This window comes from Meleagris gallopavo, chromosome 7 (assembly GCF_905368555.1).
Source record: "Meleagris gallopavo chromosome 7, MGAL_WU_HG_1.1, whole genome shotgun sequence".
NCBI lineage: Eukaryota > Metazoa > Chordata > Aves > Galliformes > Phasianidae > Meleagris > Meleagris gallopavo.
In genome coordinates, this window is record NC_139410.1 from 29,726,762 (window position 1) to 29,751,031 (window position 24,270).

Consider the following 24,270-nt stretch of genomic DNA (forward strand, 5'->3'; position numbering starts at 1 on the left):
AGCCATCACTCACAGATAGCACATGCACACTTCTCAACAAAGGGCTTCGATTCAACCAAGCGTTCATGCACACGTCGTGAACACATCTGCGGGTAGGGCACATGTAGGTAGCACTGCCTTGCCCATGTACGATTCATTACAGTACGCTGCTGCCCTTATTACCACAAAGTGGTGTCATTAAAGCTAATGCTACAGAGACCCACAGGAGCGTGTGACCAGAATGAAAGAAGCAGGGCACAGTTCATGAGCTGCTGGAGAAGCACTTTACTGCAGCTTGCTTTCAGAAGTAAAAGCCTCATTTTAAATAAAACAAAAACTTTTGCTTTGATAAATGCTGCCTGCTTCAAAAAGATATTCTGTTCCCAAATCTCCCCAGCTAAATGCCACCACGCGTGTAGTCAGGCTGGGAATTATCCACACAAATAAAGAGCACAGCTTGAAACATTGACTTGTTCCTCCTGATCAAAAGGGTCTTGGAGACAACCGGGCAGTTTGGATCAGGCAAAAGATAGGGCTTTAATTATATTCAAAGAGCACCCCAGTGAACAGAGCAGACCTGTGGCCTTGGTGGCAGTGATACATTCTAACTCTCTGTCCCTCCCACACAAGTTATTTGCAAGCTTGGCTTTGGGTCTGTGTGCTGGTTGCAATTTTTTTCATTTTTCTTTTTGTTGAAGAATGTCTGGAAGGAGAATCTGATATACAATCAACCTTTTCATTGGTATTTTTTAATAGCATCCCTTGTTTAAGCTGCTTCCCCTATGTTCTGAATAATAAATTGGAAATATTACCAAAGAAACTTTGTCACATCAAAAATATCTCCATTATATCAGTATTAAGGAAATGTGTGCTGCATTTTTATTAAAATTATTTTACTAAAATTAAATAAGGATTTAAGATGCATGATACGGTAGAATGTTTTTCAGAAGATCTGTTTCTGTTTACTAATCATATATTCCATTCTAAGAAGAAGTCAATCCAATCTGAAGTAGGTGAGAGCTAAGCAAAGTATTGCAAATAAATATATTCTAACAACCTTATGATTTTTGCAATTTATTTGAATTCTAATCAGAAGCACTTCATCAATAACTGCAAAGAAAAATATCCATTACTCATTGGAAGAATATGCCCTAAGAAACTTATTCTATAACTATATATGTGCACTTACAATTTTTATTATTTTAAAAGTGTGTTTACCCTCACTTTAAAGCTTTTTTCCCCAAGACACCAACTGGAAAGGGGTAGAGTAGTACATGAAACAACTCTGAACTCTTCTCCTTTATATGAGGTGATCAGAAAGTCATTACTGTGCCTGTGTAATAAGGAGAAGCATTTTAATGTCTATGAAAATTCTCACTTGTCTCTGAAATGGATCTACATCATTTGAAGCCTGAATCTGACCATTTGATGGGATAGACCTGAATACAAAGAACACCCTGATGAAATTCATATTCATATTTTGAAGGCCCAGATATATATTTTAATCAGGTTGAAGCAAGTCTATTTTTTAGAAATATTCCTTTCCTCTTCTCCTCCTTCATTCAAATGTTCATAGTCTATACATTCAGAATCCAATAGATAAGGGAACTTTTTTGGTTTTAAATATCTCTATATAATATTTGTAGATTAAATAATGGAAAAAGGATTCCAGAAGAAGACTACACCCTGCCAAGCAGGGTGAGGAATGTTATCAGAAACGCCTATTTGTAACTCATAGTCCAGAGAACAAAAGCAGAAATATGTTTCCTTTAAACACATAGAAATCAGAATTCTTTCAAAGATAAAATTATGCTGGAAGACTTCACCAAACAAGGACAAGCTGTTGTTCTCAAGCAATCAGAGACAGATTTTCCAAGAAAAGTGTCCAGCCCTGAATGCTTGAGAGGTTAAACAAAATACCTTTGGGGAGAGGCATGAGAAGAAAGAGATGTAAAAACTTGAGTGGGCTTGGATGGAATGTGGCAACACAGTGGATACAAAGGTGATGAAGAGGGACATGTGATATGAAAGTAACAATAAAGAAGTTAGGGAAAATAAGAAGAACACAAATTGTTTCATTTTGCCAACTTGAATTTAATGGAGTCACAGGACATGTGTGATTTACTAACAGGCTGCTGAAGGCACTCCCTGAAATGTCCCTCCTGCTTGGTTAAGAAATAATAGCTGGCAGTTAACAGTGAACACTGCTCACATGTTTCTATTTAAATTTACAGATGACACTCTCTAGCCTAGTTACACATATTCTATTCAATACACAATTTTTACTGACCTGTATTACACAAGTACTGAAAATGCAAATATGCACTATACAGCTAAGCATAGCCTCTAGCTGTCATAGGTGGAAGAAGCCATTGTAAAAACAGAAGTGTGTCATCCTGATGGTATGATAGTTTTATATGTTCAAAACACATTGCAAAATATTACTCCCTTCATCTTTCCTTCACACGTTCCCTTCATTACCTGAGCAGCATCACAAGCTAACCACAGGCATCTTCAGCTGGCAATTACTGGCATAAATGCACTGACCACCAGCCAATGCCTGAAGGCTAGTTTTTATCTGTATGCAGCCTCCTGCCCTGCTTACCACCGGCTGTAGAGCAGGGAGAAAGCACTGCCTTCTTTTAGTTCCACAGTTTTGGTTTCTCCTCTACAAGGAGCATTTCAACATGCAGATAATACATTATTATCCAAAGCACTTTTTTACCTGAAGAGCTACACAGCAGTATTCCTTGTGACACTGTCAAAACTGACAGGAACATGTAAGAATTATGCATGGTGCACTAACTCGTCTGAAAGTTGAGACCAAATTAGCAATAAAAGGGTTTGGAAGCCAGAATTACCTAGTTTCATGTTCCCATCCACAGAAGAAACTATGCTGTCACCCGAGGGAAAGGAAATTTTCTATCTTAATGCATAAAGTATAGGCTAGATCTAGTCCATTACACCAGTAAAAACAGTACTGATTTGCTATACTAAGCATCATCTTTGTCCAAAATTCACAGTTGGTAACATTTCTGTTAGCTTGCAGTACTGAGTTTCCATAAGTGTTTTTCTTTTGTCCATGTAAATATTGATAGTTCATGCCCTGTATTTGGACCACAACAGTACATTTTAACTGCAGGATTTATGTCAGAGCCTGTTTCACAGGGCTAATAAGCCTCGAACTCATAACAGAGGACGGCCTTGGGAATAAACATACTTCTGAGCATACAATGCCTGATAAATTTTACTTGACTCAGAGTGTATTTGATAGAATTGTGAGTTTTTTGTAAGTCTACCTTCTCTGCCCACAAGCTAGAAGAAAATCAAAATAATTTTAATAGTGCTGGAAGCTTGAAGTGCTTCCCATAGCTGAGTGTGGACAAGCTGAGAGCACAGATTTCATTGCAGGCTGAACAGTCTGAAGAAGGCTCCCACCCTCCATCACGACCCTCAATCACAAGGCTTGAGCAGAAAGGAGCTTAGACAGACTGTCATTAGGTTCTTCAGTTATCTCTGCATGTTAGGGAGAACTCACTGCTTCTCGCTGCTTTTTTTATTCTCTCACTAGTTTTTTTGCAAAATCACAGGATGTAGCTCATCATTATAGGAAACTGCTCCATTTCAAAGCGGAGGAAAAGGACAAACCACTCTTGAAGCACTCTCTGTGTGTTTATTTACTTGACCAAATGCCACTGGGTGAGAACTACACCTCAGGAGACTAGATCTGAGGAAGAGAAGAAAAGACTTCACAACCTGCAGAAGGGAAGGACTGCTCTGCTGCCCATGATACACAGCAGAAAAAGAGCAGGGATACAGAAGTCAAAGCAAAAGATGGGACAGAAGAGATCCTATCATTTTATTGGATGTCTTTGTTACCATTCTCAGGGAGCAAATGCCAAAGCAAGGCAAAGTGCAAGTGATGCAGGAGAGGGGCCTTGGACTTAGCACAGCTTTGTCAAGGCCATGCTGCCCTGTGTTGCAGGCAGGGATGACTGTCACTACCCATGTTTAAGCAATATTCTGAGAGGTGTAGAACTTAATGCTCAAAATTTAATCAGAAACAAGGACTTCAAATGACAGCTGGTACAGTCTGGGAAAAGAGTTCTTGATTATTCTCTATTACCAATTATTTTCTTCATTTAATCAAGCATTGTTTCATGAATAATTTGGCTCATTATTTTTGACTGAAGAAGTGCAGTTCATTGAGCAAAGCTTTAAATTTTGTGGCCTTGGTATGAGGAGACAAACTGTAACCCCTAGAAACTGTCTGTGGCTCCTGCTGCTACCAGTGCCAAACCCACCTTCTGCCGGCACTGCTGAGCATCCATTCAGTAATGTGAATACTCAAAAAAAAAGGCAACTCTATTACCAAAAGCCAGGGGCAAATTTCTTCCTCAGAAGACAACCTGTACTGAAGCCAAAGAGAAGGCATGGGTGCACTCAGCTTTGCTTATGACAGTATTTGTTCCACTGATAGTTACAAGAGCACGCTGAGTATTTGACACTGGGACGGTTATGTTCTCACACAACTCTTTAACATCTGTGAGCCTTTTCCAGTCATAGATCCACAGGACAGCTATAAAAACTTGTTAATTTCAGTTATCACTTGAAAATATTACCTAAATGTAAGTATAGAATGCAATCTCAATAAGTCAGATCCCATATACAGCAAAAACAATTACTTCACAGCATGTGGCCTTCATATTTTTTTCAGGAGATATTAGAGTATTTTTTACATTCACTATGGTGAGCAAATTTTTCCTAGTATCCTCAGTAGTAAAACATTTCTGATTAGAAGACCACAGCTAGCTTCAGCTCTCATATTGTATAATGCAATGCAGAGTGACCCTGTAAAGGCTGAGGTAAAATTTTAGTTATAAGTTTGGTATATTTCTCTGGATTCTTTGCTTGTGTAAATCCTCTGAATTCAGGGACAGACTTCCACATGATGACACGATGTTTCTATTTAAGATTCTGTAAAATTTCTCCAGTTTTTTTGCTCTGGAGAATCTTAAAAATCAGAAAAGGTTGTGAAAATCTGATGAACAGATAAACACCTTTAAAATGTACGTGATTATGAGTATTCTTTCTTAACAATTATATGTTTATGACAGAAGAGATATTAAGCAAATTCAGTAAATATTAATTCTTACCACAAGGCTGCTGTCCAGAGAAAGTCTTTTCCCAATTTCCCTTTTCAGTAGTAGTCTTTTTTTCTCCATAGCTGAGGTTATTTGTTTTCCTTTTGATCTACTAGAAGTGTCAGACTGTTTCCAGTATCACTGCAAAAAAAAATTAAAAAAAAATAATAATTAAATGCACATTTCAATATCCTACTTTATATTTCTGTCTTTCATCATTAACTTTGTAATAACCCAGCAGCTAATGAATTTGTGTCCATAGTAGGCTCTGTTCCAGGAACAAATTTACTGTGCCAGAAAAGCTAAGCTCTCCAGAAAGAAATACCACCAATGTGTTTGGGTCACTCCTCAAAGACAAATTAAAAAAGGAAAAAAGAAAACTTGCTACTACTTTCTTTATCAATATGCCACATGTTCTAATAGTGTCTTTAACTGGGATGGGAAATGGAGTCACGGAAGCAGAGACGTACCTGGGACTGGAGAGAAGGGGGCGGGATGGAAACAGTTCATTTCACATTAATTGCACTCCTCAGTAAGCCCTGCCTGTTGGCACATCTGTGCTGCTACTGTGATGTACAAATTTTGGACCTAATCCTGAGAAGTTCTAAAAGTTTTCAACTCCCATTATCCTTAATGAGAGACTAATGCCCTCAGCACTTTTCTTGCATTTTTAAGGTCAAGGATTCAGTTGTGCTAATCAGATAGTACCCCTGCCTGTGCAGAATGGCCAGGGAACTTCACCCAGTAAAGCACGAAGAGAAACAGTCTTACTGATTTTTGGACTTGTTTATTCCTGCCTGATGATTTCTGCTAAAATCAAGGCACACCTTACAAGTGCTACCAACTCTCTCTTAAGTGTTTCTGGTGATTTACATACTTGAAAGTTTTAGCTTCTATTTTAATGTTACATTGTGTGTGATTCAGAAATGTGGGCAAAGGTAATGAAGCTATTCAGGATTTAAAGAAAACAATAGCGAAGTAACAGAACTAAGAATCTAGCTTACATTAAACCAGGCAGATAGATCCATGAATGCAGAACCAAATTCAGCAATTTTCTCTCATTTTTCATAGTGACTGTGTTTCCTGTATCAGAGAACATCCTACATCTCTTATCTTGGGATATCTCCCTAGATACCAAGAGTTTGCACCACAAGATTTTGTCCACTTCTTTGAGTCAAGACTTGACATGAAAGCCCATTTAAAAATATAATCCTAGCTAGATTGCAATATTCATACAACACTATTTAATGTGAGCCCTAGAGTAATTCATTGTGTTTGGCTGAAAAAATAAGACAAAAAATACAAATCCATCTATTTCTTATCCCTTTTACTCAGTGTGAATAGCATCTTCAGTTACAAGCAGCCAGGTGACTGCACTAGGCTGAGTTTGGCTGCAGGGTAACACAGCTGGCACTTCCAAGAGAAGCCTTGTATTTACCCTCCAGACGTGTTACATGGCTGTGTGTAGCCTTGACTTCTCACGCATACCTGTGAGTGAGCCCATCTGCCACTGTGGTAACACCATGCAGAAAAATCCACCCAAAACTGCCCCGAATGCTCTGTCATGAGGGTGTGGGATTGGTACACTGGCAAAGTGCTGGCTGCCTGCAAGGAGATCATGATACCCAGGTATGTCTCAGAAGCCAGATGGAATCCAGAGGACTCTCAGAGGCATGCAAGTCGAACAATCAGGCACAATGTGGACATCACAACCAGGACTGTTCTCATAAAAACAGTTCCCAAAGGAAATCATAACTGGTCCAGCTAGCAAACAATCCAGTCCTAAATTCATTGTTCTAAGAAATAGCACCTGGTCTCTAATCTTACACTTCTTATTTCTTGTTTACATTTATTCAAGGACAGAATTCACCCATTTTTCTCTAAAATGGATAAAAATTAGCCTCTATACACACTCATTGAAGCAACACATGCTATGAGAATTTATCTACATTATAGAAGGAAAATTTGTTATTTCACTGTGAGCATTCTTTCCTTGCATGTTTTTTTTCCAGCTTTACCTGTAAATCCCTGCTTCCCTTCTGCAGTACTGCCCCTCAAGCTACATATGCTGTTTAATTCAGCTAATAAGGAAGAACAATAGCATGCTGTCACACAATTACCATTCCTTCCTGATTAGCTAACACATCTCAGAAGAAATACTTCAATACATTTTAACAAACACAGAAGCAAAGTCTTATGCTGTTCAGGCAATTATGCCAGAAATTAGCAAAAGAAAGAGCTTAACATAATCTCTGTATCATTTTTCTCTGCATTCATCATGCCTGGAGAGCATGACCTTCACTGAGAGAGTCTGTTGATCAGTGAGCAGAGCATCACTGAGAGTGAGCCAGTGACAGCTACAGTCAGAGCCAATTATCTCAGCAGACGGGCAAGGATTTGACGCAAGTCCCTGAAGTGCCTGTTTGCAGGTATTTGGCAAAATCACCCCCAAATCCTTGTTCAGAAGTAAAAGGAGGAAGGATTATTGCTAATCATTGCTATAGTTTACATGCTATGCTGTCTTGGGCACTTCAAGCTGTGAATTTACTGTCTCCTCACGTTGCTCTACCTGGTGTAGCACACCTACCTACTCAGGCAATGGTGAAGCCAACTGAGAACTGCAGATTGCACTCCTTCCACCTTGCACACTCAAACCTCTGTGCATTTTATCATGAGCAGGCTGTCAAGTATCTCTCCTGAAAGGCTAACAACACTGAACCCACTTGAAGTTCTGAATCAAAGGTAATTATCAAATGAGATAATGCAATACATTGCCTGTATCAACATATGCTGGTGCCTCAAAGTAAAAGATTTTGGGAAGTCTTTTAAAAACTTAATCATCCGAATGAAGTACTTAACAAAAACAGAACAAGTTTCCATCTCAGTATGGCCATTTTTGGGCAGCAAACTTCTTGTCACAGAGAAAAATGACCCCCCTAGGTAAATATGTCTTCCTCTGAGACCAGCCCAGAGATAAAAAATAATTCAAAATGGAGGTAATACATCTCCCAGGAAGCTCAGCAGTGGAGAATAGCCATCTAGATGGAAAAGTTTTGAAATGTAAAAGCACTTAGAATCAGTTTATCCAACTATCAAAAATACAATTTTTGTGTTACCAAGATAACAGACTGTAGAAATATATCAGCCTTCCTTGACCAATTTGCTTGTTGATATCTCTCAGACAATGTCTTTACAGCAGAGACCCCAGTGATCAGCATTCAGACCCTGATGACCCCATTTGGCTTGGCTGAAGTGTGAACTAGGTTGCAAACTCACTTCTGATTTATGAGGCCTTCAGTGATACTGCATTCCTGTGTGGCTAAATCCTTGGAGGGCACAATGCTGTGCTGCAGTAAACTTTCCCACTGTAGTACTCTTCTCTATGGGACTACAGAGTTTATCCATGCTGATCACATTGGAGGAGGCACTGAAGGCACTCAGCAATTATGCCTGTTTCCTGAAGAGGTACATGGGGATCGGTCTATGAGAATGCAGGTCTCAGATGTTTGCCTACTGCCTTCTGTTTTGCACTGAGCTCAAAGAAGAAAGTTTTATGTAGATGCGGCAAAAAGTCTCAGGAGAATACCTAAGTGGGATCTTGCATCAATATGGTATACTCTCATGGCTCACATAGTCAGCAAGCCAGAGGCATCAGCTTCATTACATATTTTAAAGTGCAGTCATTTTGCTACTCAATACAGGAATGTTCATTACTTTGGGAGATGGCTCTAAAACTATGCCCTGGAGCAATAGTGTGATTAACGCAGAAAAGCACTCTCAATAATCTGTGCAAGAAAGTTCTTGGGTTTGAATACCTTCTTCATTTCTAGCAGTAACAAAGTATGATTGATGTATATCGCTTTAGCTGATGAAAACGGGTAACATTACTTCCCTTAGATAAGCATCCAAGATATTTTCATGCAGTTTAAAACTGCAGCTACATTTCAACAGAGCTATGCCAACATATACCAGCTGGGAACCAGCACACAGTAAATCTTTTCAGTAACTGAAAATGGACTGTATTTATTTTTATGTCTCACAAATTAGTATAAATGTAGCAGTTATGACAGGTGACAAAAATGACAGCTCTGGAAACGAACATCTTTTCATTAAATCCAGTGCAGATCTAATGCAGCCTCCCCAGTCTCTGCTAAACATACCTTAGCACTGCAAGAAAGCAAAACACCTGTAGGATGCTAACACATATTCAGCAGTCTGTTTGTCATTCTGCGTGTTAACTAGAGGACAGGCTTTGTTTTGTGGATATCAAGCTGTCAGGTAACAGAATGAGGCCAAAGTTACACAGTGATCACTTTTAAGGCCTTTTTGCTACTTGGACAGTTGTACCTGTTCAACAGCCATTCTTTAAAACTGAAATGGAATAACCAGAACAGGTACTATCCCTTAGCAATGAAGGGAAAATGAAAATAACATTGCTAGCATAGGTCGGGAAGCAGCTATGAGAAAGCAGAAATTTTCATCAATGCAAATGCTAGCTAAAATGAACAGATGACCTAAAGGTGAAAGATTTTGTTTCTCATTACCAGTCTCTGGAGTGATTCAGCTTCCTGAGAATCTAAATGAGTTGAATTGTATCTTTCACTGTCCAGCTGGTTGGCTTCTTTTTGCCAACTCTGGTGCTAACACTGGTGGCCGTATGCTTGCTTTTTGAGGGACTTTGTAGGAGAAGCAGTGGAAGTAAGGACAGTAAATCTTGCCAGGGCCTTCTCAGAATTGGAATGAAAAAGAATCCAGGATTATGAAGCTGATGTGTACTCAACAGTTCAAAAATTTTTCACTCATAAAATAATTACATTTATTTTCTCAGGCTTAGAGCAATCTAAAATGCTAGGTTTGTATCAGGTTTTTGAGTAGTTCCTGCTCTTTTTTAAATGGCAGAGAGCTAAAATTACCAGAGGAGTAAGAGCAGAAAACCCCATCTTCGCACGAGATGAGAAAATTCTGCCTAGTGATTAAAAATGAGCCATGAAAATAGTTTCATTACCACACCCCTATCTCTCTCCGTCAAGGCATTCAGCCTGGCCATGAGTTTAAGTGATGAAGTGGAAAAAATAATTCCGGTGTTCTCGTATGAGCTGACATTTCAAACTTCAACACTTGGGAAAGAGAAAACTACAGCAACATCTGCATTTATGCAATATGAGATGTAGCTAATTTATTTTATTTTGCCCACAGTGAATTTCGTAGCAATGCCATGTGCGCAGCCTGCCTATCTAATGCTCAAACCACTTAGGTATTTGCTCAGACTGGTCAGCAGTTTGTTAGAGCTAATGTATGCGTTGTACATCCACACCCACCGGATTAGGTTGCTATTTAGATAAGCAAGACGCATTTTTACAGAGAGGGAAGGAGAATGTGCCATGTGCCAGCATTAATGAGTTAATTAAATTAAAAAAAATTCCAATGCCAGTACCTAAAATGCTTAGATAAGTAGAATACTACGAGAATTACAAGGCAGCAAGTACAGCACTGCTGTACCATTCAGCCCAGAGATTCAGATATCCTGGTTAGCTTCCGAAAATTATGTTAAAATATGTCAGGTCAGTCTGAAAATATCTAGATAGAAAAAGACTCTTTCCCAGTCCCCTGGAAATATACAGGCAGCATGTAGACCAGTCACGATCTGTAAGGTTGAAAACTTTCCATTAGTCAACCGTAATGCCAAGATAAAACAGTACCAAGCAAGTAGGAGAAGGGCCAAAACGAGACAAGAAATCATGTAATTTTTGTACACGATGCATGGTAGACTACGAAGAAACTGAGGGTTGATAACAGCCAAAGGATATGGATCCCTCTTATTCCAGCTCTTGACAGGGAGCTGGTTAAGCAAGCAGGATAGTCTAAAGCAATTTTTTAATGCCAGTAACAAACAATCTCAGATCAAGATATTCTAGAAATATAGCATTTAAAACAAAGCATCTTAGCTAATGAATTTTAATTTTGAACCTGTTTGAACTATAGACTTCAATATACATTTACGCTTTTTTCATGCAAGATAATCTTCCATTTATTTGCAAAATTAAACGCTCAGTAAAGCTTTCTACAGCACTGCCTCTAGGATTTAAACAAGTAAAGATTAGCAGTTTAAATCTAGCAAACCTATCAGTGTACTCAGAACAATACCAGGAATTTCAGTAAATCAGAAAATAAAGAATACAGCATTAAAGATGTTATTACTCTGACAGCTGTTAAGATAAATTGCATAGGAAGCATTTAAAAGATTTATATCTCAAATCTCACCAGGTTAATTAAATGGATACATGCATTCATTTAAGAGGATAAGGTGGGTTGCAGTGACATAAAATGAGAGGGCACAAGATTACGTTCTTTCAGCATTAAAAAGAACAGGTTGAACTGATATCATTTCCTTGTTCTGTAATAAGCATGATTCATCCATTGCCATTTTCAGCTCTCATTTTCTTTCTGGCAACAAAAAAGACTATGAACATTTATAGACTAACATAATCAAAGCTTTAACCTTTTCAGCATTTTGTGTTTGCACTGGCTGTCCATTTTTATCACAGAGTTCCATGGGCCATGATACAGAGAGGAGAAAAACCACCAGTAAATTACAGCAAAGAATGTTGGAAAGGTCAAAGGACTACCCTCCTCCCTTGTTTGCTTTTATGGGACATATGAATTCTTCATATCATGCAATAAAATTATTGAGAAAAAAAATGACAAAAGATAAGCAGATAGAAACCATGAATCTGTTGTCAGGACAGCAATGGGTAAGAATGGGGGAAAATGGGATTTATTACAGCGTTATCATCAATAAAAAATAGATTATGACAACAATGATTGTCTATCCTCGGTTTTTGTGCTGAACTCAAAACCTTCTGAGTGTTGTAAGACCTAGAGCCAAGAAAGGGATGTCCAAAACTGAGGATATTTAGACTGAAGAAAATATTAGAGCTAAAGCTTCTATTTTGTGAGTTTCTAATCACTCATTGTGATGTATCATTTATTATGATATACTATTATAAACTATATAATATTAGTTGTTACATTTTAATAATGGATTCCTTCAGTCATTGAATCTCTTCCAGCAATGTTTTGTAAGCTGAGCTGTTGATCTGCAGAAGGCATGCTCTGCAGACAGCTATAGTGACACATACCTCTGTAGGCTTCAATGTAGATTTGTGTCCCTTGTGAACTACAGCCAGATTTGTCGAACTGTTGTTATTCACACACCCAAAGAGCTATGCGGAGACTGTGTCTCTTCTACATCCCAATAAAGATGCCTCTAGAATTTTGTGCTTTAAGGCTGGTAAATACAAAATGCTGGAAGCAATTCATCTAACTTAGTGTGCCATTATCACAGCTAGATGTTTCCCATGGAAAAATATTTTATCAACATTTTCATGCTGAAGACTAAGGAAAGGTCCTAGCATGTGATACTTGAATACATCAGGGATAAGGTGGGGAAATCACACTGAAACTCAGCATTTGAGTAACATTTGTTTAAAAGATTTTCAATAACAAGTTTGGAATTGATAGAGCAAGTATTATGAACCTGGTACATCATATATAATGGTCAGAAATAGACAACTGAGGATAAAGTCACAACCATTTTTCTACTTTTTTAAGAAAAGAAATGGAAAGTGACATTCTACATTTTCATTGTAAAAGACAAGTCTGCCAAGCACAGGCTTTTAAGTCCTCTCTCTCGGATCTGTTTACCAGGAAAGTAATGGACTACAATGGCATTTAGCATCAGCATCAACATCCTCCAGTACAAGTCACTCTTTTATAAGTTTGAAATTCTCCCCTTTCTGTGTAATGTATATAGAAAAACATACAAGTTTTCCCCACCCAAACTTTGAAGGATCTCAAAGGTAACTGCGTGCCATTTGCATTCTGCTACAGGATTATGCTTTTTAGGGTCAAACTTTCCTGGACTGATCATGCAGAGTTTGCAAGCAGTCCTAGGAGTTTATGCAGAATGGAAACTATCTATTCTCTTATCAGGCCACAAACAGGAGAGAGCACTACTCTGTGATAATATACATTTAAAAAAATTCTGTTTCTAACATGACTGAGCTACCGAAGAATCTCTTGTAGAAAATCCTCAGAAATATTTTTCTGGCAAAAAACATCTTGTCACACTTTGCCTAATACTATCAGTGACATGGGACGAGGGCATCATCACTGGTTACGAAGAAGGTATTTCAGTCTCATGTTTGTTCCCTGAATTCCCCAAGTGCCATGGTTGGCTGGGTGTCCGAAAGCCAAATGGGAATCCCATTTGGTTGAATTGCAAATCTTAAGGAGAGGAGAGGAAGTGGTATCGCGTTTAGGAGGCCAATGACGGTAAAGAACTGAATTCATTTGTGTTCACATGATATGCTGCAAGGTTCAGAAAAATACATGCAGTTGAATCCAATATCTGAATTGCTCTAATGGATAACAAAATAGAAGGAAGAGTTTAAAGTATATGGTCAAGATTCCTATATATACCACTCCATTTGTGTTTCCTTCACATTTTTCCTTCATTATTGTAAATCAAAATATTTCTGAAGAAAACCCAAGTTTCAAACGTACTCATAAAGATCTCAGCTACAAGAAAACTACAATAAGAAGCTTTTGAAATGTGCTTAAAGACCCTTTTTTCTATGAAACAGATGCATTACAGCCCACATCTCTTCTGTCTGCCCATCTGTCCTGATTTTATCCCAGAGGGACCACTAAAAATCATAGGCTTTTTGTGCTTATCCCCCTTCTCTGACCTGAACCCCTGAAAGAGTCGATAGTGCAGTGGGCACGGGGCAGGGAATAACTGTTTTTGCAATTGGATGTTTTTCCTATAAATCACTGAGCACACGTCAAGAAAATGTGCAGAGATTTGTCCAGCCAATTCAAGCTCCTTTTATTCTTTTTACACAATGGAACATGTAGGACATCAAGACTGTAAAATTAAAAGGCACAGATACACATTGATTAAGCTTCATTTTCAGTTTATGGCCAGGAAAACTACTGTGAAAATGTTCAAAATGAAAGATGTTCTGTCCTCATCCATATATCCTCAGACAGTGACAGAGTACTGAGCAGTATCGGCATGCTGTACAGTTCTTCAACTTTTTGCTCTGCAACTTTAGAGAGATCTCATCTCAAACACTAAATTTAGTTCTGAACCAAAAGAATATAGACAAACTTGATGGAATTCAGATAACAGCAGTGAAGACGATTAAGGTATTGATTTGGTGGGAAAACGATTAACAAATCTGTTCATAGTAGTTTCAAATAATGCCAAGAGGAGATGAAGATTGGAAGGAATGACCATCTACACAAGTTTGAAGGAGATATACTAACACCAGAAATAGTGAGGAATTGATTAAGTTATTGACAATAGGCTGAAAAGAAATAAAGAATGGGAAATGATGTTGAGTATCTGAAGAAATTACTTAAAGTGAAATCCAATAGAGACTGATTCCCAGAGAATCAGAGGAACACTTGTCATATAAAAAAATAAGGCAGGATACAGGACAATAAGATTTATTGGAAGTGAGGGTGCTGCCCATGAATGAGTCATCTGAAGATCCTGGTGGGCAAAAAAATTCTCTTTCCATTCCTTCTCAGAGTCTATACATTGCAGTTGTTAATCCACATTTGTGACTATCAGAGTGGAAAAGGGAAAAAAAAAAATGAAGCAACTCCATTCTTCCCCTGTGCAGTCAGTTGCCTGCAGTGCTTACTTCACTTTCTCAATGTGATGTCTGATTGCCAGAAACTTAATAAAAATGTAAATTAAAAAACATTCATGAATTTCCTACTTAAAAGGTTTATAACTCCCCTATGTTTTATGCCATCCTACCAATCTTTAACTCAGCTGCACTCAGTTCTACTAAGTGAAATAGGAAAGAACATTTAGTCTGCCATCACAGATAATAATCCAACACATTCGGATTATGGATACAGCAATATCCAGAAAATATTAGAAACAGAGGAAGCATACTATTAAAACACTCTAGTATTTCTCTCTCAAGTGCTCTCCTGTTTAAAATGCAAAGTAAAAATCATTAAGCTACCAAAAGTGACACACACACACACACACAAAACCCACAACAAACTATTAACGTTTCAGAAGTTCATTATTCATGAAAATCTGAATAATATTTTTGTTTGTGTTAGCAACAGTTTGGTGGGATCAGTCTTCCACTTTTTCTTGTAGAATTCACGATAACCACTCAAACAGGATTGTTTTCTCCAGGTTACTTCTTGGGAGTAATGGCATTCAAGTTTAGATAAATCTTTTAAGATTACAGTTTATGCATTCTTAGTTTTGGAATAACAGAAGTTATTCAAAATTATTGCTTACACTGTATTTTGACTGGGAAAAAAACAAAGCATTTTTAGTGAAAAAGCAGAAGGACTTAAAATATTTGCATACTTTAAATGAAGCACTTCCAATTTCAAAGTGCATTTTAAGACTATGTATAACGTTTGTGTTGTTTGTTAACGTTGTTATGCTTGTTGGTTTTTTAACTGTTTTCTATGGGAAACAGCCTACAGCTTAGGCAATAAGGAAACAAAGCACATTTGGTTCATTTCAGGTAAGCACTAATCATTGACTTACATTTTAAGTTGGAATCCAGCTCTTGAGTGGTGGTTTGGGTTGGTATCATGGGATACCAATTTGCTGCCCAAAGGTTGTGCCCTAAACCTACGTAGAAGGGTTACATCCTTCATCTCTTTTTGCTTGAGGACCCTTTGATTTAGAACTTAACCTCTGCCTCTCTTCATCCATAAGCGAGCCACCTTGTCTCAGATGAGAGCAGAGGGACTGCCTTCTACAGCTGCCAGTTAAGTTAGATACCAAGATGGATCTAGGGACTCAAGCTCATAATCTTCTTATAATGTGCAGGATGCAAACCTGGAGCATGGGGAGAGAGGAATATTTGAAACAAGTAATGAAAGATGAAAGCTTTCTTCCACAATAGTGGCCAGAGGGTGAGATTGGGTCTTCGTGTGCTTTACTATCAAGACTATCAGTAAAATCAAGGAAAACACTGGCTAGAATTCTTGATACATGCCTGCATCTGCATCATCATGTTTGGTCACCTTATGATCCACTCCCCTCTCATGTTTGTATCGAAAGCCATAATCTAGTCAGTAAATTCTCATCAACGTCTCTTTAAAGCTTTTTCTTGCAACAGAAGATTTTTGTGGTAATCAAGAAGAAAACCAATTCACTTGATTAAAGACTGGTAAATATAAATGACAGAAATTATTTCCTATGAACATCATAATGTATTCCCAATCAATAACATCATGACAGAATTGGAGCTTAAGGGAAGGAAGTTATTAGTTTTAGTAAAGGCACATAATTAAATATAAAAGAAGTCTACAGATTTTCAAGCAGGGAGACAAGGAGAATGGCCAGTCCAAGACTTTTTAGATTGTTCTACTGTTTACTCTTCAGTTCATCTGGTACCATCTTTCATTTATTTGTGTGATTTCAAGATAAAGATGAAGATCTTAGTTTCAAATGTTAGGGTTAACATCCAGTGACACGACAGAGAACTGTTTATTAAAATGTTAGGCCAGGTTTCACCTTAAAATTTCCCTGCAGCACCAACCAGCAGTGGATGTTAAAAATCCTTGATGATTTAGCTGAACTTTCAGTGTCATTACTTTCTAAATGTTTCTTATATGTAACAGCAAATATCACCTAGTACCTAGCTCCAGATTTATTCAATCTCCATATTTTGCTGATTATTATTAACTGGGACTTTAGACTTTGACCTCTGGATCAGCATCTCAAGTCCATACTAATCAATGTCTCAAATCCATACAGGGTTGGTACTGCATAAAAGTCACTTTAATCAGCTGGCTGCTCAGTGATCTCTATGAAATGTTGTAGCTTGGTAGTGGACAGGTGTCTATATTATTAAAACACACTTTGCAGGCACAGTTGGCACTCTGGAATTTTCTTACAATGACTCTATAATCTGCTCCCCCCAGCTCATAAGAGCAAATCATTCAGCTCTGAGATGTCATTTAAAAACAAACAAGAAGGATAAAGTGTTCTTTGTTAATCTGACACACAAAGTACCTCTGTTTCTAGAGCAGTTTTGAAACCCTGGACAAATGCTCTTCTGCACTGCAAAGATTATTATACAGCCTAATAAAACCCATTAATTGTAAGTATGAGATCAAGTTTAAAAACTGATAAAAGTCCTATAGGTTACATCGTGTGATCTCATAGCCAGTGCTAAGAACAGCATTCACTATGAAGAGACTACATTTCCATACTATCAACAAAGCATAATGGCACAAGATAGACCAGATATCCAGGAGTCTGCATTAATTGATTAATTAATCATTAATTAATTGGTCAAAACGCCCAGACATCTACACAGAGCAGGAATAATCTTTGAGGCAAAAAAATAGAAAGAGGGTCTTGGCAGAAGAATATTTGCACAGTCTCAATGCAAGGTGGTTTCTCTGACCAGCAATCAAAGCAACAGTTTTATATATTAGTAGGAAGTGAAACATAAGCAGAGGGAACAGTGCAATAATTTTTGAATAACCAAGCCTGTAATTCAAACCTCAAACCTTTAACTTGTTACTCTTCTTTAGCTTCAAGCAGAGGTTTTGTCAGAAAGCATGACATAGTGACCTCCATTGACTTTGCTTAACTCTGAGCTAAGTGAGGTAGAGCTTCAGGCTGAGGCCAAATGACAGATGCAGTTCCACAGAGCTGGGGGATGGTGAGAGACTGTCACAGGAACCTTTGTGGATTTGCCAATGGCTCGCATCTGGGTCAGTGTAAGAACTAAGGAAAATGTTACACGAAATCCAACCAACAGGAAAGGATGTGTAAGCACAATAATGTACAAGATGTTTAATTTCTCTGAATAGAAACATTGTTTGTTCTGACCTAGTTCAAGATGTTAGAAGATTTAAAAGAACATAAAACAGCAGTTGCTATGCTGGTCACCATCACTCTGCAGGGAAAGAGCTATGTGACGGTTGGACTAGATGATCTTGCAGGTCATTTTCAACCTTGTGATTCTATGATTCTATGGACCTACACTACAGCAAAGCCTTCATCTCAGGGTTGGAACAGTGAAGACATTGGATAGCTCAAGAATTGAGTAAACTTAATTTTGTGAGAAAAAGAAACCAAAGTTTTCTAATGGTCTTACTGAATACCTGTTGAAAAGTCCTCCAGAAAATTTCTCCTGCTAGGAGTTTTCTCCCCAAATTGTTTTTCTCAGCCACTCACTTCCTCTGCAAGTGGCAACTGAAATTCAGACACAAACATACTGCTAAACAAATCTCAGTAGCTTAACCTCTACCCGTCAATTTATATTCATTAAAACTAGTCTGCTTTTCACATAAGTCTCAGAAGGAATGGTTAAAAGGAGGAGGAAAACAGAAATGTGTAATTAAAGCAAATGTTCACGCACCCATTTTAATACATTGTTGTATTGTCCAGAAGAACACATATAACTTCCTCAAACTGAACCAGAAAAAAAGTCACAAGCTGTGAAGATGGTCATGGTTAACACATTGCAGATGCGTGAGACTTATCCAGGAAGACCTCACAAATCAGCAGTGAGGGAGAAGGGAGAGCAAGTCATGCAGAAACTATTTAATCAATGAGTAAAGACAATTATAACATCTGTTAATCTTTTGTGTAGGCTATAATTAGATGCTGCGGAGGAGTAGCCTTTAACGGGGCAGGCAAGGAATCCTTTAACATCTGCTAGAAGGGCAAACACTGTGCAATAAATGACTTTAAATGCAATCAGCAAAATGAGAGCTGCGCAGAGTTCACAAAAGGCCTGTATAAAAGATTGAGGATAACAAAATATTTTGCCAAAGGTCAACTCCTGCAGCACTCAAGGCTGAATAATAACTGCTAGTTTAGAGGCCACATCAAAAACAAACGTGATTGTACCTCTGAAAAACAATTCTTTTCTCATCTGTGTCATTATAGCAAAAGCACATGCTCCTGCTGTTTATCACGTCAGCTTAATAACTTATTAGAGCTTTATCTATCAACCTTGAACAATTTAGAATAAACAGGTATATATTATGTATTTTAAACACCAGAATTCAATCTAATTAGACTGACAAAGAACTCTGTTGTGCTGTAAAATGATGTGATTCTTATTTTAAATAATTAATCATTAGGTAGCTTCTAAAAAATCCAATTATTTACTCATTTTGCCCTTGAAAACAATCATATGCTTTAAGTTGATACTCACTGAAAATGTGAGACCAAGAGGGTGTTTTTTTATTCAGTTTAATATGGCCCTCTGCTGGCAAAATAACCCCCCAAAATCTTATCGCTATGAACCATTTTATCAGACCCAGTGAGCCGAGAGGCTAAAAAGATCCTACATCTTACAGCAAAGTTACACCATCTTTTAGAAAACAGCCGTGTAGAGCAGTGTTAAGAATTCATAGAAATTAAGCCATCGTTTAATCTGCTCTCAAGCACCCCAGCCAAGAGTACTGCTTCTTTTACCCAGCAGATGCAGCTCTGGCCATCACCAGAGCACTGGAGAAAAAGCCAAGAGGCTGGTCCAGTAAATCATTTTAGAAGCAAATGCCGTCTTACTTGTGTGTCAAGCTGTGCTGTATTCCTCAAGAAGTACCATCTACTCCAAAGAGGATTGGATCGCACACATGATTTTTGTTTGCATAATTAGTACGTAGTACAGGCAAAGCAAGCATGAGCCCATCTGCAAAAAGAAGAGTATTCAAAATACAAATGGCAACTACTACCAAAAGGCAAATTCACTACAGCAGAACTCCTGCATCTTTTTCTCCCTCCATCATTACTGAAAATCCACAGTGGTGAATCAACCAGCTTCAATCAAAGTGAGGCAGACAATGAGACCCGCCTCTTGCTGACTGCGGTAATTAACTCTTCCTATTTGTATTATGTCTGAGGAACAAAGAAACAAAAGGATATAGTAAATTGTTGAATATAACAATTTAGATAACGATGAATTATAATAATCAATTAGTGCTGTCAAAGAATAGAATTTACGACACACATTTGGTTCTGCACAGACCTATTGTAGGGGCACCATCCAAGGCTGGTTTGGCTCTGGGAAACAAATAGTATTGTCTTGTGGAGAGCTTTTCAAACATTTGGTTTAACAAAGGCCTTTGTTCTTGCTTTGTGTCAATATCAATAGTCCATTTTTCAGCAATATCGTTTTTATCTACTGTTTTATAATCCATGCTGTTTTTCAGGGTCTTTGTCATTCATTGCCACAGACAGCAGTGCTGCCAGCTCCCAGAGCCCACTACTGCAGCACAGACCCCATCCCTGTGAGTCATCTGGTGCCAGTCAATGGAATCCTACAAGGGTTAGGAGCATTTTTCAGATTACAGTTATCAAAATTTTCATCTCCAAAAGCATCATGATGAATTTATGCAACCATTAGAGAACCTATTGCAATCCTGCATGGTATATGAGAGGTCATTAGATAGTACAGAATAGTGCCTACAAGTGTTAATGTGTTCTATTTACAGGGTCCATGTATCTTACTTTAGTAATAAAACCACATTTTAGATGGTAAAATATCAAAGATGTATTAACAACTTTGGTGTGGATTTTTCTTATTACAACTCCCATGCTGTGGGGAGCTGATCATATGCAGGAGCCACAGAGCACCTCCTTGTGCTTGGCCCCATTGAGCCATGCTGATCTCCTCAGCTCAGCTTCCCTTTGGCACCTTTGTTCCATGGCTTTTATCCCAGCCTCAGTCCTGCTTGTCAAGGGATGACAGGCTGGACTCTGCTCTCATTCTGCTTCTTTTCAAATGGCAAGAAAGCCTGAAGAATTGACAGTCTGCTGGCAATTGTCCCCTTTTATGCCATCCCAGAATGTTATCAGATCATAAACGGTATCCTTAGGCTCAGGCCTGTAGGTTTTATCCAGCAAAAATCCAAACAGGGGATTGCTTTACTGAAAACGGAGCTTCCTTTGTAGCCTAATTTGATACAAAGAAATAGAGAAAAGAAAATGTAAATGTGAGAAAGAAAATGTAAAAAAGAAAAATGAAAATCAAATGGCCCCAAGATCATTGAGTTTTGAGAGTCCACTCCTGCACTTAAAGTAATTAGCTGGACGTTTGCTCTTGACTGAAGTGGAACTGTACGCACCCACTTTGCATTTAGTGCTGCAGGATTTCTACTTGTTTAAATCTAAGCCTCAAAACACTTACACACAACTCATTTTACACACAAGAATTAGAGCAGAAAAGCCCGTGAATTTTTCTTAAATCAGGAATAAGATCCACATTTGTATGATTAGGGCTTGCATGTAAAATTAACTTAAGTGGGAAAGGTAAGAGGACATTGATTACTGCTTTAATCTCACTTTGTTTCAAAAGTTTTGTAGGCATTTGCCAACACAATACCTGAACTTTGCAAATGTAAATACACTTATTAGTGTGCAGCAGCAGATCATCATTACTGACCACAGGCTGACAGAGGGAAGGAAGGACTGTCCCACAGAGTCAGCACAGGGATCAGAACATCGAGCCTTCAGCCTTTGCTTTCCTCCATCAAAAGGCTCCATTATGATACCTGTTTTTCACTTCTGTTTTCAGTGGAAGCTCCCGAGCTACAAAAAGGTCTTTTAAAAAACGTATAAACCTTGTTTATACTATTTCTGAAGGAGGATGGTGAGCACACAAAGAAAAAAACCTCTATGCTCTTATCCTATTTAAAACCCCCAAAGCCTTTACCATTTGCATGGCAAGGCATAAACGCAGAGTTAATTCAGGGCTATTTTTTCTTCCAGAAGAATATGCTTCAGTTCCAAAGACAGAACAACGGGTCCTAAGTTACACAACATCTTGACATGCCAAGCCACATTAAAACATCAAAAGAAAAGACAGACAGGTTTTGATCTGCTACAGAAACAAGGTCACTTGGGAGAGGCATCAGCATTCGTAGCCACCCAAAACTTAGTACAAAGTAATACGCTGCAACTGAGAGGCCTTGCAGATAAAGTCAGTGGCAGAAGAAGCAAAAATAATAATAATAATAATTAAAAAAATAAAAAAAATCCTCCTGTTCCTGTTTGACTGATTTGTGCTGACATAGCCTCATATACTTGCCCTGATTTCATTCTTCAGAAATGTGCTTTGTCTCCACGAATACAGATCATTAAACAGAGGTAAAAAGAAGTAAAAGAAATCCTCATACAGTGTACTGTGATCAAGTTACTGTCTGGAAGAGCCAGTACAACTGAAATTGCAATAATTTGAATGGGCTTCTGGTGAAGGACAGATACGAGAAGCAGGAGAGATGGAGTTTGTTACCAGCATTTGAAGAGTGTATATCAAGTTTTAATAAATCACTTCTAGGGGTCAGTTTCCACATCTGTAAAATGGGAATAATACTGTGACAATCGCACCTAAATGTCATGAAAATGACTTAAGTGGCTATAAACATAATTCTGTCTTCAAACAGCAGGCAGTGTAGAAATAAAGTTTTTCTCACAGAAGTTTCTGCTCTGATGTTTAAAGATTCTAACATAGCACTCTAACATAATTACTCAAAAACAAAACAAAAATAAAACTGTTTCTCATATAATTATAAATTCATTTAATCCAAAAGGCACCAGATTTCAAAGCAGTGCATGAGTCTTTCTTTCAAACTTATCTATAACCTGAATTGGGCTTAAGAACCAGAAACAGCCAAGGTTTGCTTTAAATCTCTGCCTGCATAAGAAGGAAAACAATTTTAAAAGAAACTGTATTAAAACATATAAGGAAATTATATTAAAAATTCATATTAACTATTAGTATTCAAATAAATGCCACAAACTGATAACAATCTTTTAAAAACAGACTATTTTTTATTCAATTAATGGCAATTCTCACCATTTTTAAGGATCTTAAAGTTTCACCAATTATATTAGCAGTCACTTCAGTGTAATCTCAGGCAAACAAAAGCAAAACTCAAGTTTCCATTTGTCCTTTATTCTATTGCTGAAACACTCAGATGCATGGCTGCAATTACTCCTAACAACTACATACTTGCTTCTCATTTAATTAAACTACAAATAGCAAAGCTGACACACTTCTAGAAAAAAATAAGCTTTACAGAGATGATAAAAACACTGAAACAGCAAAAGTCTTACTTGTAGCAGCTCAGTCAAAACATGCCAGCCCTGGAGAACTCAGATCCGTAAGTCTTTGCAGTCCAGAAATTCTCTTGAGTTTATCCAGTGTTTATTTACCAAGCTTTAAAAGTCTGTGGTTTGAAGAACAGAGTTAGCTTTCTACACCATCCAGAGCACTACTAAAGTCCTCCAGCAACAGCAGACATGAAGTTTGCTGAGAGTTGGGCTTTCTGCTGCTATGTAGTTGCTCAGTACTTGTAAATACAAGCTCTGTGGACAAAGTCCCAAATGACATCACAGGCAGCTGCTTATTGTTGAGTCTTTATTAACTGACTGTCAAAAAAGAAAAGAGGAGAGGAAAGAAAAGCACAAACTATCTTCCCTGCAGCACAATTTGCATCTTAGTAGGAGTTGCAGTGCTACACACATAAATACTTCTGTTTACCCAACTGATGTTTTCTTAGAATGAATAAACAGTATTTGCAGGGAAAGCAGAAAATTAAGAACTTAACCAGCTTCAAAATGCAAAGCGTGCAGGGAGAAAAAGAAAAATTAAGTGTCAGCAGCACCTTTTTTCAGAATTTTCCCCTGCATTCTCCTAATCCTCCTGTTTATTTTAAAGATATGTAACTAGGGGTGCAAATCTGCATGCATCTTAAAGCATAGGTTTTTAGTATGCTGAAATAAAAGTTTTACCTAATTAATTCCTAATTTTAAAGGTTATAGAACTACAGATTTCAATTTTCACAAGATTTAAGCCAGTTCAACATTAGTTACAATCGTTCTGAAGAAACCTCTCTTGCTTTCCAAAGATGAAAATATAAGAAAGCAGGAAAGAGCCCCAAACATTGCTATTCAGATGGTGATAAGGGCATAAAACTGACCTTTCCTCCTCTGAGCTGGAGGTCCAAGACCACTCGGTGTTTGAAGTTTGCCCAGGTGCAGTGAGGCACAGGGTGCTCACCCAAGTACCAGTACAAGCAGTAGTCCCAACCTACCCTCTGGCATTGAGCTCTCGCT

The 24,270-nt window shown here is 38.0% G+C and overlaps 1 protein-coding gene across 1 annotated transcript in view; it reads right to left on the bottom strand.

The window, feature by feature from the left end:
• The window catches only part of NCKAP5 (NCK associated protein 5), a 338,518-nt gene extending 315,024 nt beyond the window's left edge, over nucleotides 1–23,494 (bottom strand). The window contains exons 1-2 of the mRNA XM_085228902.1: nucleotides 23,269–23,494; nucleotides 5,136–5,264 (exon numbers count right to left, since the gene is read on the bottom strand). Of these exons, the coding sequence (XP_085085028.1) occupies nucleotides 5,136–5,204 (69 nt within the window). The 5' untranslated portion in view covers nucleotides 5,205–5,264; nucleotides 23,269–23,494. The remainder of the gene's footprint in view (nucleotides 1–5,135; nucleotides 5,265–23,268) is intronic.
• Nucleotides 23,495–24,270: the final 776 nt, after the last annotated feature.